Source organism: Oncorhynchus kisutch, unplaced genomic scaffold (assembly GCF_002021735.2).
Source record: "Oncorhynchus kisutch isolate 150728-3 unplaced genomic scaffold, Okis_V2 Okis02a-Okis13b_hom, whole genome shotgun sequence".
Lineage (NCBI taxonomy): Eukaryota > Metazoa > Chordata > Actinopteri > Salmoniformes > Salmonidae > Oncorhynchus > Oncorhynchus kisutch.
The window spans coordinates 5,362,402-5,377,252 of record NW_022261979.1 but is presented as its reverse complement, the minus strand read 5'-3'; the positions used below and the strand labels follow the sequence as shown (position 1 = coordinate 5,377,252).

Sequence of the window (14,851 nt, the reverse complement as noted above, 5' to 3'; positions counted from 1 at the left end):
GACAGGGGAGGGAGGGAGAGAGAGAGAGAGAGAGAGAGAGAGAGAGAGCGAGGAGAGAGAGACAGGAGAGAGATGAGTGACTACTTTCGCAGAAATGTGTTTCTCTAACATGCTCCATGTAAACACGACAAGAGTCAAGATTAAAAAGGGAGACAAGATGTACAAGTGTTTGTTCTGTTTATCTGTCCTACTGTAGGGACAATCAGAGGAACCAAGGTGTGTCTGTACTGTTTCTCTGTCCTACTGTAGGGACAATCAGAGGAACCAAGGTGTGTCTGTACTGTTTATCTGTCCTACTGTAGGGAGAATCAGAGGAACCAAGGTGCGTCTGTACTGTTTATCTGTCCTACTGTAGGGACAATCAGAGGTACCAAGGTGTGTCTGTACTGTTTATCTGTCCTACTGTAGGGACAATCAGAGGAACCAAGGTGTGTCTGTACTGTTTATCTGTCCTACTGTAGGGACAATCAGAGGAACCAAGGTGTGTCTGTACTGTTTATCTGTCCTACTGTAGGGACAATCAGAGGAACCAAGGTGTGTCTGTACTGTTTCTCTGTCCTACTGTAGGGACAATCAGAGGAACCAAGGTGTGTCTGTACTGTTTATCTGTCCTACTGTAGGGAGAATCAGAGGAACCAAGGTGCGTCTGTACTGTTTATCTGTCCTACTGTAGGGACAATCAGAGGTACCAAGGTGTGTCTGTACTGTTTATCTGTCCTACTGTAGGGACAATCAGAGGAACCAAGGTGTGTCTGTACTGTTTATCTGTCCTACTGTAGGGACAATCAGAGGAACCAAGGTGTGTCTGTACTGTTTATCTGTCCTACTGTAGGGACAATCAGAGGAACCAAGGTGTGTCTGTACTGTTATCTGTCCTACTGTAGGGAGAATCAGAGGAACCAAGGTGCGTCTGTACTGTTTATCTGTCCTACTGTAGGGACAATCAGAGGAACCAAGGTGTGTCTGTACTGTTTATCTGTCCTACTGTAGGGACAATCAGAGGTACCAAGGTGTGTCTGTACTGTTTATCTGTCCTACTGTAGGGACAATCAGAGGAACCAAGGTTGTGTCTGTACTGTTTATATGTTCTACTGTAGGGACAATCAGAGGAACCAAGGTGTGTTTGTTCTGTTTATCTGTCCTACTGTAGGGACAATCAGAGGAACCAAGGTGTGTCTGTACTGTTTATCTGTCCTACTGTAGGGACAATCAGAGGAACCAAGGTGTGTCTGTACTGTTGATCTGTCCTACTGTAGGGACAATCAGAGGTACCAAGGTGTGTCTGTACTGTTTATCTGTCCTACTGTAGGGAGAATCAGAGGAACCAAGGTGTGTCTGTACTGTTTATCTGTCCTACTGTAGGGACAATCAGAGGAACCAAGGTGTGTCTGTTCTGTTTATCTGTCCTACTGTAGGGAGAATCAGAGGAACCAAAGTGTGTCTGTACTGTTTATCTGTCCTACTGTAGGGACAATCAGAGGAACCAAGGTGTGTCTGTACTGTTTATCTGTCCTACTGTAGGGACAATCAGAGGAACCAAGGTGTGTCTGTACTGTTTATCTGTCCTACTGTAGGGACAATCAGAGGAACCAAGGTGTGTCTGTACTGTTTCTCTGTCCTACTGTAGGGAGAATCAGAGGAACCAAGGTGTGTCTGTACTGTTTCTCTGTCCTACTGTAGGGACAATCAGAGGAACCAAGGTGTGTCTGTACTGTTTATCTGTCCTACTGTAGGGACAATCAGAGGAACCAAGGTGTGTCTGTACTGTTTATCTGTCCTACTGTAGGGACAATCAGAGGAACCAAGGTGTGTCTGTACTGTTTATCTGTCCTACTGTAGGGAGAATCAGAGGAACCAAGGTGTGTCTGTACTGTTTATCTGTCCTACTGTAGGGAGAATCAGAGGAACCAAGGTGTGTCTGTACTGTTTATCTGTCCTACTGTAGGGAGAATCAGAGGAACCAAGGTGTGTCTGTACTGTTTATCTGTCCTACTGTAGGGACAATCAGAGGAACCAAGGTGTGTCTGTACTGTTTATCTGTCCTACTGTAGGGACAATCAGAGGAACCAAGGTGTGTCTGTACTGTTTATCTGTCCTACTGTAGGGAGAGTCAGAGGAACCAAGGTCAAATGACTAAGTCGGGTAAAACTGTCTGTCGTTGAGGAAGTCCCTCTCAACGTGACATGGTGTGTGTCAGTGTGGTACTATGACTGGGAGTCACTGTGTGTGTATGAGGGGTGTGTGTGTGAGGGGTGTGAGTGTGTGAGTCAGTGTGACATTGTGTGTGTGTGTGTGTGTGAGGGGGTCGTGTGTGTGTGTTGTGTTTGTATGTGTGTCTGCGAGTGCATGCGTGTGCAAGCATACGTGTGTGTGTGTGTGTGTGTGTGTGTGTGTGTGTGTGTGTGTGTAGGGGTAATTGTGTGGAATCGTTAGAGCAGGGTTTCCTAACAGGATGCTCAGCCCAGCAGTCATATATACCCTCATATCCTGTCACACCACCAGCCCCCCTTCCTCTACGCTCCTAGAAACCTCCTCTGGAATGCACTGTAGGATGATGATGGCTTTGGTCATTAGCTACTACAGTACTGTAGGGTGATGATGGCTCTGGTCTGGTCATTAGCCACTACAGTACTGTAGGATGATGGCTCTGGTCTGGTCATTAGCCACTACAGTACTGTAGGATGATGATAGTTCTGGTCTGGTCATTAGCTACTACAGTACCATAGGATGATGATGATGCTCTGGTCTGGTCATTAGCCACTACAGTACTGTAGGATGATGATGCTCTGGTCTGGTCATTAGCTACTACAGTACTGTAGGATGATGATGGCTCTGGTCTGGTCATTAGCTACTACAGTACTGTAGGATGATGATGGCTTTGGTCATTAGCTACTATAGTACCGTAGGATGATGATGGCTCTGGTCTGGTCATTAGCTACTACAGTACTGTAGGATGATGATGATGGCTCTGGTCTGGTCATTAGCTACTACAGTACTGTAGGATGATGGCTCTGGTCTGGACATTAGCCACTACAGTACCACAGGATGATGATGATGGCTCTGGTCTGGTCATTAGCTACTACAGTACTGTAGGATGATGATGCTCTGGTCTGGACATTAGCTACTACAGTACTGTAGGATGATGATGCTCTGGTCTGGACATTAGCTACTACAGTACTGTAGGATGATGACGCTCTGGTCTGGTCATTAGCTACTACAGTACTGTAGGGTGATGATGGCTCTGGTCTGGTCATTAGCTACTACAGTACTGTAGGATGATGATGGCTCTGGTCTGGACATTAGCTACTACAGTACTGTATGATGATGGCTCTGGTCTGGACATTAGCTACTATGGATACACATCTACACACAATAACATGACCCAGGTTTTAGCTGGCCAGAACCCTAGTGAGCATGGCTCCTATAACGGGCCAGTACCCTAGTGAACATGGCTCCTATAACGGGCCAGTACCCTAGTGAACATGGCTCCTATAACGGGCCAGTACTCTAGTGAACATGGCTCCTATAACGGGCCAGTACCCTAGTGAACATGGCTCCCATAACGGGCCAGAACCCTAGTGAGCATGGCTCCTATAATGGGCCAGTACCCTAGTGAGCATCGCTCCTATAATGGGCCAGTACCCTAGTGAACATGACTCCTATAACGGGCCAGTACCCTAGTGAACATGGCTCCTATAACGGTACAGTACCCTAGTGAACATGGCTCCCATAACGGGCCAGTACCCTAGTGAACATGGCTCCCATAACGGGCCAGTACCCTAGTGAACATGGCTCCCATAACGGGCCAGTACCCTAGTAAACATGGCTTCCATAACGGGCCAGTACCCTAGTGAACATGGCTCCTATAATGGGCCAGTACCCTAGTGAACATGGCTCCTATATTGGGCCAGTACCCTAGTGAACATGGCTCCCATAACGGGCCAGTAACCTAGTGAACATGGCTCCTATAACGGGCCAGTACCCTAGTGAACATGGCTCCCATAACGGGCCAGTACCCTAGTGAACATGGCTCCCATAACGGGCCAGTACCCTAGTAAACATGGCTTCCATAACGGGCCAGTACCCTAGTGAACATGGCTCCTATAATGGGCCAGTACCCTAGTGAACATGGCTCCTATATTGGGCCAGTACCCTAGTGAACGTGACTCCTATAATGGGCCAGTACCCTAGTGAACGTGGCTCCTATAACGGGCCAGTACTCTAGTGAACATGGCTCCTATAACGGGCCAGTACCCTAGTGAACATGGCTCCTATAACGGGCCAGAACCCTAGTGAACATGGCTCCTATAACGGGCCAGTACCCTAGTGAACATGGCTCCTATAACGGGCCAGTACCCTAGTGAACATGGCTCCTATAACGGGCCAGTACCCTAGTGAACATGGCTCCTATAACTGGCCAGTACCCTAGTGAACATGGCTCCTATAATGGTACAGTACCCTAGTGAACATGGCTCCCATAACGGGCCAGTACCCTAGTGAACATGGCTCCCATAACGGGCCAGTACCCTAGTGAACATGGCTCCCATAACAGGCCAGTACCCTAGTGAACATGGCTGCTATAACGGGCCAGTACCCTAGTGAACATGGCTCCCATAATGGGCCAGTACCCTAGTGAACATGGCTCCCATAACGGGCCAGTACCCTAGTGAACATGGCTCCCATAACGGGCCAGTACCCTAGTGAACATGGCTCCCATAACGGGCCAGTGCCCTAGTGAAAATGGCTCCTATAATGGGCCAGTACCCTAGTTAACATGGCTCCTATAATGGGCCAGTACCCTAGTGAACATGGCTCCTATAATGGGCCAGTACCCTAGTGAACATGGCTCCCATAACGGGCCAGTACCCTAGTGAACATGGCTCCCATAATGGGCCAGTACCCTAGTGAACATGGCTCCCATAACGGGCCAGTACCCTAGTGAACATGGCTCCTATAATGGGCCAGTACCCTAGTGAACATGGCTCCTATAATGGGCCAGTACCCTATTGAACGTGACTCCTATAATGGGCCAGTACCCTAGTGAACGTGGCTCCTATAATGGGCCAGTACCCTAGTGAACATGGCTCCTATAATGGGCCAGTACCCTAGTGAACCTGGCTCCTATATTGGGCCAGTACCCTAGTGAACATGGCTCCTATAAATGGGCCAGTATTCTAGTGAACATGGCTCCTATAATGGGCCAATACCCTAGTGAACATGGCTCCTATAATGGGCCAGTACCTTAGTGAGCATAGCTTTTATAATGGGCCAGTATCCTCGTGAAAATGGCTTCGATAATGGGCCAGTACCTTAGTGAACATGGCTCCTATAACGGGCCAGTACCTTAGTGAGCATGGCTCCTATAATGGGCCAGTACCTTAGTGAGCATGGCTCCTATAACAGGCCAGTACCTTAGTGAACATGGCTCCTATAACGGGCCAGTACCTTAGTGAGCATGGCTCTTATAATGGGCCAGTACCTTAGTGAGCATGGCTGCTATAACGGGCCAGTACCCTAGTGAACATGGCTCCCATAACGGGCCAGTACCCTAGTGAACATGGCTCCCATAACGGGCCAGTACCCTAGTGAACATGGCTCCCATAACGGGCCAGTACCCTAGTGAACATGGCTCCCATAACGGGCCAGTGCCCTAGTGAGCATGGCTCCTATAATGGGCCAGTACCTTATTGAGCATGGCTCCTATAATGGGCCAGTACCCTAGTGAACATGGCTCCTATAATGGGCCAGTACCCTAGTGAACATGGCTCCTATAATGGGCCAGTACCCTAGTGAACATGGCTCCTATAATGGGCCAGTACCCTATTGAACGTGACTCCTATAATGGGCCAGTACCCTAGTGAACGTGGCTCCTATAATGGGCCAGTACCCTAGTGAACATGGCTCCTATAATGGGCCAGTACCCTAGTGAACCTGGCTCCTATATTGGGCCAGTACCCTAGTGAACATGGCTCCTATAAATGGGCCAGTATTCTAGTGAACATGGCTCCTATAATGGGCCAATACCCTAGTGAACATGGCTCCTATAATGGGCCAGTACCTTAGTGAGCATAGCTTTTATAATGGGCCAGTATCCTCGTGAAAATGGCTTCGATAATGGGCCAGTACCTTAGTGAACATGGCTCCTATAACGGGCCAGTACCTTAGTGAGCATGGCTCCTATAATGGGCCAGTACCTTAGTGAGCATGGCTCCTATAACAGGCCAGTACCTTAGTGAACATGGCTCCTATAACGGGCCAGTACCTTAGTGAGGATGGCTCTTATAATGGGCCAGTACCTTAGTGAGCATGGCTCCTATAATGGGCCAGTACCTTAGTGAGCATGGCTTCTATAACGGGCCAGTACCTTAGTGAGCATGGCTCCTATAACGGGCCAGTACCCTAGTGAGCATGGCTCCTATAATGGGCCAGTACCTTAGTGAGCATGGCTCCTATAATGGGCCAGTACCTTATTGAGCATGGCTCCTATAATGGGCCAGTACCTTAGTGAGCATGGCTCCTATAATGGGCCAGTACCTTATTGAGCATGGCTCCTATAAATGGGCCAGTACCTTAGTGAGCATGGCTCCTATAATGGGCCAGTACCTTATTGAGCATGGCTCCTATAATGGGCCAGTACCTTAGTGAGCATGGCTCCTATAATGGGCCAGTACCTTATTGAGCATGGCTCCTATAATGGGCCAGTACCCTAGTAAACATGGCTCCTATAATGGGCCAGTACCTTAGTGAGCATGGCTCCTATAATGGGCCAGTACCTTATTGAGCATGGCTCCTATAATGGGCCAGTACCCTAGTAAACATGGCTCCTATAATGGGCCAGTACATTAGTGAGCATGGCTCCTATAATGGGCCAGTACCCTAGTGAACATGGCTCCTATAATGGGCCAGTACCCTAGTAAACATGGCTCCTATAATGGGCCAGTACCTTAGTGAGCATGGCTCCTATAATGCTGGGTCCGTGGCAGTTCAGTAGGCTCTCCTGGTTGACAGGGTGATGACGAATCAGATTCTTCACCATCAGCAGGAAGGCTGCTACACTGTTCCTCTCCAGCCGACCATCTGACACACACACACACACACACACACACACACACACACACACACACACACACACACACACACACACACACACACACACACACACACATTGATGTAAAATAAGCCTGTTGAGTACGATAGCGCTTCATCAGTGTTCACGGAGCACCATTTCCAAAATCAAAATGTCCAAACTACTAAATTCAATCAGTATTCCCAGTAACGTAGCTCTTTAACACCCACTGACCATGCAAAGTATGTCAATTAAGTAATAAGGCCCGAGGGGGTGTGATATAAGGCCAATATACCACGGCTAAGGGCTGTTCTTAGACACAATGCAACACGGCCCTTAGCAGTGGTATATTGGCAATATACCACAAACCCCCTGAGGTGCCTTACTGCTATTATAAACTGGTTACCAATGTAATTAGAGCAGTAAACAAGTATACCTGTGGGTATATTGTGTGATATACACATGGCTGAAATGCTGTTTCAGCCAATTAGCATTCAGGGCTGGAACACCCCAGTTGATAATACAGTATAATATATCTGTCTCTCTATTATCACATACAGCTGTACAAACACACACTGGCCCCTGTACAGGCTACTGACCGGAGGACTGGCCCAGTGGCAGCAGCATGCCGACAGGCCCCCGGGAGGAGCTACAGGTTAGTTCTGGTCCCAGCAGGTCTGACGTCTCCTGACCTCCTCCCTCCGCCTGCTCTGGCTCACACACCTGTTCCAGGAGGGGCAGTAGAACCCCCATGCCCCCCACTGTGTTCAACACATCCTACAGGGATACACACACAGAGACAAACATACATACACACAGTCAGACACAGAGACATACACAGTCAGACACAGAGACATACACACAGTCAGACACAGAGACATACACACAGTCACAGTCTTGTCACTCGAGGAACCCTCACCCAAGCACAGTGATGTTGCCAGGTCCAACTAGTTTACAGAGCTCTCGGTTAACAAAGACAGTAGCAACTGTTGGAGGGAGAATGAATAGCAACACACCTTGATGTCCCAGTTCACCACCCTGTGGCCTGTCAGTCTGCCATCATACTGGTGGTTAGGGGACAGGTCCACACAGATCTGACTCTTGAAGGCCTGAGACAAATACAAGTGTTTTAATGACAGCGTTACTACCCGTTGTTGCTACAGCATTACTACCCGTTGTTGCTACAGCATTACTACCCGGTATTGCTACAGTGTTACTACCCGTTGTTACTACAGTGTTACTACCCGTTGTTACTACAGCGTTACTACCTGTTGTTACTACAGCGTTACTACCCATTGTTACCACAGCATTACTACCTGTTGTTACTACAGCGTTACTACCTGTTGTTACTACAGCATTACTACCCATTGTTGCTACAGCATTACTACCCGTTGTTACTACAACGTTACTACCCGTTGTTGCTACAGCGTTACCTACTACCCATTGTTACTACAGCATTACTACCCGTTGTTACTACAGCATTACTACCTGTTGTTACTACAGCGTTACTACCTGTTGTTACTACAGTGTTACTACCCGTTGTTGCTACAGCGTTACTACCCGTTGTTGCTACAGCATTACTACCCGTTGTTACTACAGCGTTACTACCCGTTGTTGCTACAGCGTTACTACCTGTTGTTGCTACAGCGTTTTTACCCGTTGTTGCTACAGCGTTACTACCCGTTGTTGCTACAGCGTTACTACCTGTTGTTACTACAGCGTTACTACCCGTTGTTGCTACAGCGTTACTACCCGTTGTTACTACAGCGTTACTACCCGTTGTTGCTACATCATTACTTACTACCTGTTGTTACTACAGCGTTACTACCTGTTTTTAGTACATTGTAACTATGTAACATTGTAACTGTGTTCAGGGAGGAGCCTGTGAGTGAGCCACCCACCTGAGGAGTGTAGTAGAGAAGCAGTTTACTGTTGAGGTCTGACAGCTCTCCATCTGCCTTGAACAGGGACACATGGTTGGGGCCTGGGAGGGAGGGAGGGTTACAAGGTTACTATATATAGTGTGTTGGGTGTGTGTAGATACCTGCAGAATGTATAGCCCTAGTGTGTGTGGCCTAGCTAGTGTGTGTACCGTGTGTACTGTATACAATGTTTGGTCCCCCTGTAAATAACACAACTAACTAGTAGGGTAGACAGATGTAGAAGAGGGTCGAAGACAACAACTGGAGTCTGGCCAGTAGGCCTTAAACCATGTGGAACTGACCACCAAGTCACAGCCTTGTGCGGATGGGAAGAGGGGTGCTTATATGATTGATGCTGTATAATGATGTGATATTCTATGTGAAAGCAGCAGCACTTTTTAATGTTCAGACCAATTACCCCTCAGAACAATAAAGTAAGTCCTAATCCTACCAGCAGTGTAGAGGGCCTTGGTGTGTGTGTGTACCAGCAGTGTATAGGGCCTTGGTGTGTGTGTGTACCAGCAGTGTAGAGGGCCTTCGTGTGTGTGTGTACCAGCAGTGTCTAGGGCCTTGGTGTGTGTGTGTACCAGCAGTGTCTAGGGCCTTGGTGTGTGTGTGTACCAGCAGTGTCTAGGTCCTTGGTGTGTGTGTGTACCAGCAGTGTCTAGGGCCTTAGTGTGTGTGTGTGTGTGTGTATCAGCAGTGTCTAGGTCCTTGGTGTGTGTGTGTACCAGCAGTGTCTAGGGCCTTGGTGTGTGTGTGTACCAGCAGTATCTAGGGCCTTGGTGTGTGTGTGTGTACCAGCAGTGTCTAGGACCTTGGTGTGTGTGTACCAGCAGTGTCTAGGTCCTTGGTGTGTGTGTGTGTACCAGCAGTGTCTAGGGCCTTAGTGTGTGTGTGTGTGTGTATCAGCAGTGTCTAGGTCCTTGGTGTGTGTGTGTACCAGCAGTGTCTAGGGCCTTGGTGTGTGTGTGTACCAGCAGTGTAGAGGGCCTTGGTGTGTGTGTGTACCAGCAGTGTATAGGGCCTTGGTGTGTGTGTGTACCAGCAGTGTATAGGGCCTTGGTGTGTGTGTGTACCAGCAGTGTCTAGGGCCTTGGTGTGTGTGTGTACCAGCAGTGTCTAGGGCCTTGGTGTGTGTACCAGCAGTGTATAGGGCCTTGGTGTGTGTGTGTGTACCAGCAGTGTATAGGGCCTTGGTGTGTGTGTGTGTGTACCAGCAGTGTATAGGGCCTTGGTGTGTGTGTGTGTACCAGCAGTGTATAGGGCCTTGGTGTGTGTGTGTACCAGCAGTGTATAGGGCCTTGATGTGTGTGTGTGTACCAGCAGTGTATAGGGCCTTGGTGTGTGTGTGTACCAGCAGTGTCTAGGGCCTTGGTGTGTGTGTGTACCAGCAGTGTATAGGGCCTTGGTGTGTGTGTGTGTACCAGCAGTGTATAGGGCCTTGGTGTGTGTGTGTGTACCAGCAGTGTATAGGGCCTTGGTGTGCGCTGGTTGCAGGGCCTCATGACAGATGAAGGCGGTCCCCAGGAGCCCGTCCAGTGAGGTGGGCGTGCCCCACTCCGTGTCCTGCAGCCCGGCGGGGATGGTGTGGACGGGAGCGTCACGCAGGGGCCCAGGCCCCCAGCGGCCTGCCGCAAAGGAGGCTGGGAAGGACTGGGAGCGGGTGATGGGGGGAGCGTGGGCGGGGAAGCCCATCTCTGCTGGGTGGAGGGAGGGGGGAGGCAGGGTGGGGGAGGTGGTGGTGGTGGTGGTACGGTGGCCTGCTGAGCCAATACAACAGGAGGTGAAAGGCTACAGGGGGAGGGAGTAGGGAGGGAGGGAGTAGGGGAGAGGAAGTAGGAAGGGAGGAGGGAGGGAGTAGGGAGTGAATAAGAAAGGAGGGTGTAGGGAGGGAGGGAGGGATGATAAAGTTAGACAAGATAGTAGTGTTTCTGTTAGCTATCCACCCAGTCAGACCCAGTAGGATGTACCAACAAGACACGTACCAACAAGACACGTATCAACAAGACACGTACCGACAAGAGATGTACCAACAAGACATGTATCAACAAGACACGTACCGACAAGAGATGTACCAACAAGAGACGTACCAACAGGACATGTACCAACAAGACATGTACCAACAAGACACGTACCAACAAGACATGTACCAACAAGAGACGTACCAACAAGACATGTACCAACAAGAGACGTACCAACAATAGACGTACCAACAAGACATGTACCAACAAGACACGTACCAACAAGACACGTACCAACAAGGCACGTACCAACAAGACATGTGCCAACAAGAGACGTACCAACAAGACATGTACCAACAAGACATGTACCAACAAGACATGTACCAACAAGACACGTACCAACAAGACATGTACCAACAAGACACGTACCAACAAGACACGTACCAACAAGACACGTACCAACAAGACACGTACCAACAAGACATGTACCAACAAGAGACGTACCAACAAGACACGTACCAACAAGACATGTACCAACAAGAGACGTACCAACAAGAGACGTACCAACAAGAGACGTACCAACAAGAGACATACCAACAAGACACGTACCAACAAGACATGTACCAACAAGACATGTACCAACAAGAGACGTATCAACAAGACATGTACCAACAAGAGACGTACCAACAAGAGACGTACCAACAAGAGACGTACCAACAAGACATGTACCAACAAGACACGTACCAACAAGAGACGTACCAACAAGAGACGTACCAAAAAGAGACGTACCAACAAGAGACGTACCAACAAGAGACGTACCAACAAGACATGTGCCAACATGAGACGTACCAACAAGACATGTACCGACAATACATGTACCAACAAGAGACGTACCGACAAGACATGTACCAACAAGAGGCGTACCAACACAACATGTACCGACAATAGACGTACCAACAAGACACGTACCAACAAGACACGTACCAACAAGAGACGTACCAACAAGACACGTACCAACAAGACACGTACCAACAAGAGACGTACCAACAAGACACGTACCAACAAGAGACGTACCAACAAGAGACGTACCAACAAGACACGTACCAACAAGAGACGTACCAACAAGACACGTACCAACAAGACACGTACCAACAAGAGACGTACCAACAAGACATGTACCAACAAGAGACGTACCAACAAGACACGTACCAACAAGAGACGTAACAACAAGAGACGTACCAACAAGACACGTACCAACAAGACACGTACCAACAAGAGACGTACCAACAAGAGACGTACCAACAGGACACGTACCAACAGGACACGTACCAACAAGAGACGTACCAACAAGAGACGTACCAACAATCCCTCTCCACTCCTATGGTGTGTCTTCACCACAGTAAAAATTCATAACAACAACATTCCAAATGCAAACTTTAGAAATGATAAATGTCAAGCAATTGTTACCTACCTAAAGATCAGTAGACCTATGATAGTAAATTGTTACCTACCTAAAGATCAGTAGACCTATGCTAGTAAATTGTTACCTACCTAAAGATCAGTATACCTATGCTAGTAAATTGTTACCTACCTAAATATCAGTATACCTATGCTAGTAAATTGTTACCTACCTAAAGATCAGTAGACCTATGCTAGTAAATTGTTACCTACCTAAAGATCAGTATACCTATGCTAGTAAATTGTTACCTACCTAAATATCAGTAGACCTATGATAGTAAATTGTTACCTACCTAAAGATCAGTAGACCTTTGCTAGTAAATTGTTACCTACCTAAATATCAGTAGACCTATGCTAGTAAATTGTTACCTACCTAAAGATCAGTAGACCTATGCTAGTAAATTGTTACCTACCTAAAGATCAGTAGACCTATGATAGTAAATTGGCTAATGCAGCCGTAATGGACCCAGGATGGCTAATGCAGCCGTAATGGACCCAGGATGGCTAATGAACCCAGGATGGTTAATGGACCCAGGATGGTTAATGGACCCAGGATGGTTAATGGACCCAGGATGGCTAATGCAGCCGTAATGGACCCAGGATGGTTAATGGACCCAGGATGGCTAATGCAGCCGTAATGGACCCAGGATGGTTAATGGACCCAGGATGGCTAATGCAGCCGTAATGGACCCAGGATGGCTAATGAACCCAGGATGGCTAATGCAGCCGTAATGGACCCAAGATGGCTAATGGACCCAGGATGGCTAATGCAGCCGTAATGGACCCAAGATGGCTAATGGACCCAGGATGGCTAATGGACCCAAGATGGCTAATGGACCCAGGATGGCTAATGGACCCAGGATGGCTAATGGACCCAGGATGGCTAATGGACCCAGGATGGCTAATGGACCCAAGATGGCTAATGGACCCAAGATGGCTAATGGACCCAGGATGGTTAATGGACCCAGGATGGCTAATGGACCCAGGATGGCTAATGGACCCAGGATGGCTAATGCGGCCGTAATGGACCCAGGATGGCTAATGCGGCCGTAATGGACCCAGGATGGCTAATGGACCCAGGATGGCTAATGGACCCAGGATGGCTAATGGACCCAGGATGGCTAATGGACCCAGGATGGCTAATGGACCCAGGATGGCTAATGCGGCCGTAATGGACCCAGGATGGCTAATGGACCCAGGATGGCTAATGGACCCAGGATGGCTAATGGACCCAGGATGGCTAATGCGGCCGTAATGGACCCAGGATGGCTAATGGACCCAGGATGGCTAATGGACCCAGGATGGCTAATGGACCCAGGATGGCTAATGGACCCAGGATGGCTAATGGACCCAGGATGGCTAATGCGGCCGTAATGGACCCAGGATGGCTAATGCAGCCGTAATGGACCCAGGATGGCTAATGGACCCAGGATGGCTAATGGACCCAGGATGGCTAATGCGGCCGTAATGGACCCAGCAAGACCTCAGGTTTCAACAGTTACCATGAAAACAGATCAGATGTCAAATGTTTTTTTATTTGTATGTAATCAAACAACAAGAGACAACTGAGGATCATAAACAATTGTCTTTCCATTTTCTATGTCTGTCTTTGGCACTTTGCTCTCAGCCTATGTCCTAATCCAGACATATTTTGTCCTAATCAGACATATTTTGCTTTCCCAATTTAGTAATGTCCTTCACCCCATTGTCTCAGTCTCTCACCTCATTGAGCGAGGGGAATCGGAGCTGGGCTGTCTTGCGCTGTTCTCCATCGATGTAGATGGTGACCAGATTCTGACCGAAGGGACGGCGGCCGGGAATATGGACTATATCCACAGAGTGCTGTGGGGAGAAGAGAGAGAGCGAGAGGGAAAAGAGAGAGGAGGAGAGAGAGATCAAGTAGAGAGAGAGCGAGAGAGGAGAGCGAGAAGAGAGAGAGCAGGAGAGAGAGGGAGGAGGAGAGAGCGAGAGGAGGAAGAGAGAGAGCGAGAAGAGAGAGAGCGAGAAGAAGAAGAGAGAGAGAGAGAAGAGAAGAGAAAATACTCTTTACTCAATATATTGCAGGTAAAATATGACTTCTATGCAAGGTATGCCTGCTAGATTATTGTGCTTTCTCCAGAATCTAGAAACATGAGTGTGTCTTGAACTAGTTAAACATCCATTATTAAACAGTCTCTGACGATGATCATTCATTAGAGTAACAACACAGCTGTAGTGAACAGATGGCACAGCAGCTAACTGGCTGATCCCAGCTTACATCAGGCCTGTCAGATAAGATGGGGAAACAACTCCGTAATTGAGAGGCTGTGTCTCGATCTCTGATTGCATCCCGAATGGAGTAGTGGTCTGAGAGTAGTGGCCTGAGGAAACACACTTAATGTGTTGTGAAAAGTGTTACGAAATGTCATGTCATGTTTTAAATTGTATATAACTGTCTTCAT

At 48.3% G+C, this 14,851-nt stretch overlaps 1 protein-coding gene across 1 annotated transcript in view; it reads right to left on the bottom strand.

Annotated features, from left to right (window-relative positions):
* Positions 1 to 14,851, bottom strand: part of nbeal2 (neurobeachin-like 2) — a gene marked incomplete in the record, with an annotated part of 127,642 nt that overhangs the window by 53,379 nt on the left and 59,412 nt on the right. Inside the window, 6 exon segments of the mRNA XM_031811792.1 lie at positions 6,944 to 7,077; positions 7,666 to 7,843; positions 8,083 to 8,175; positions 8,968 to 9,050; positions 10,452 to 10,782; positions 14,133 to 14,252. Coding sequence (XP_031667652.1) covers positions 6,944 to 7,077; positions 7,666 to 7,843; positions 8,083 to 8,175; positions 8,968 to 9,050; positions 10,452 to 10,782; positions 14,133 to 14,252 — 939 coding nt within the window.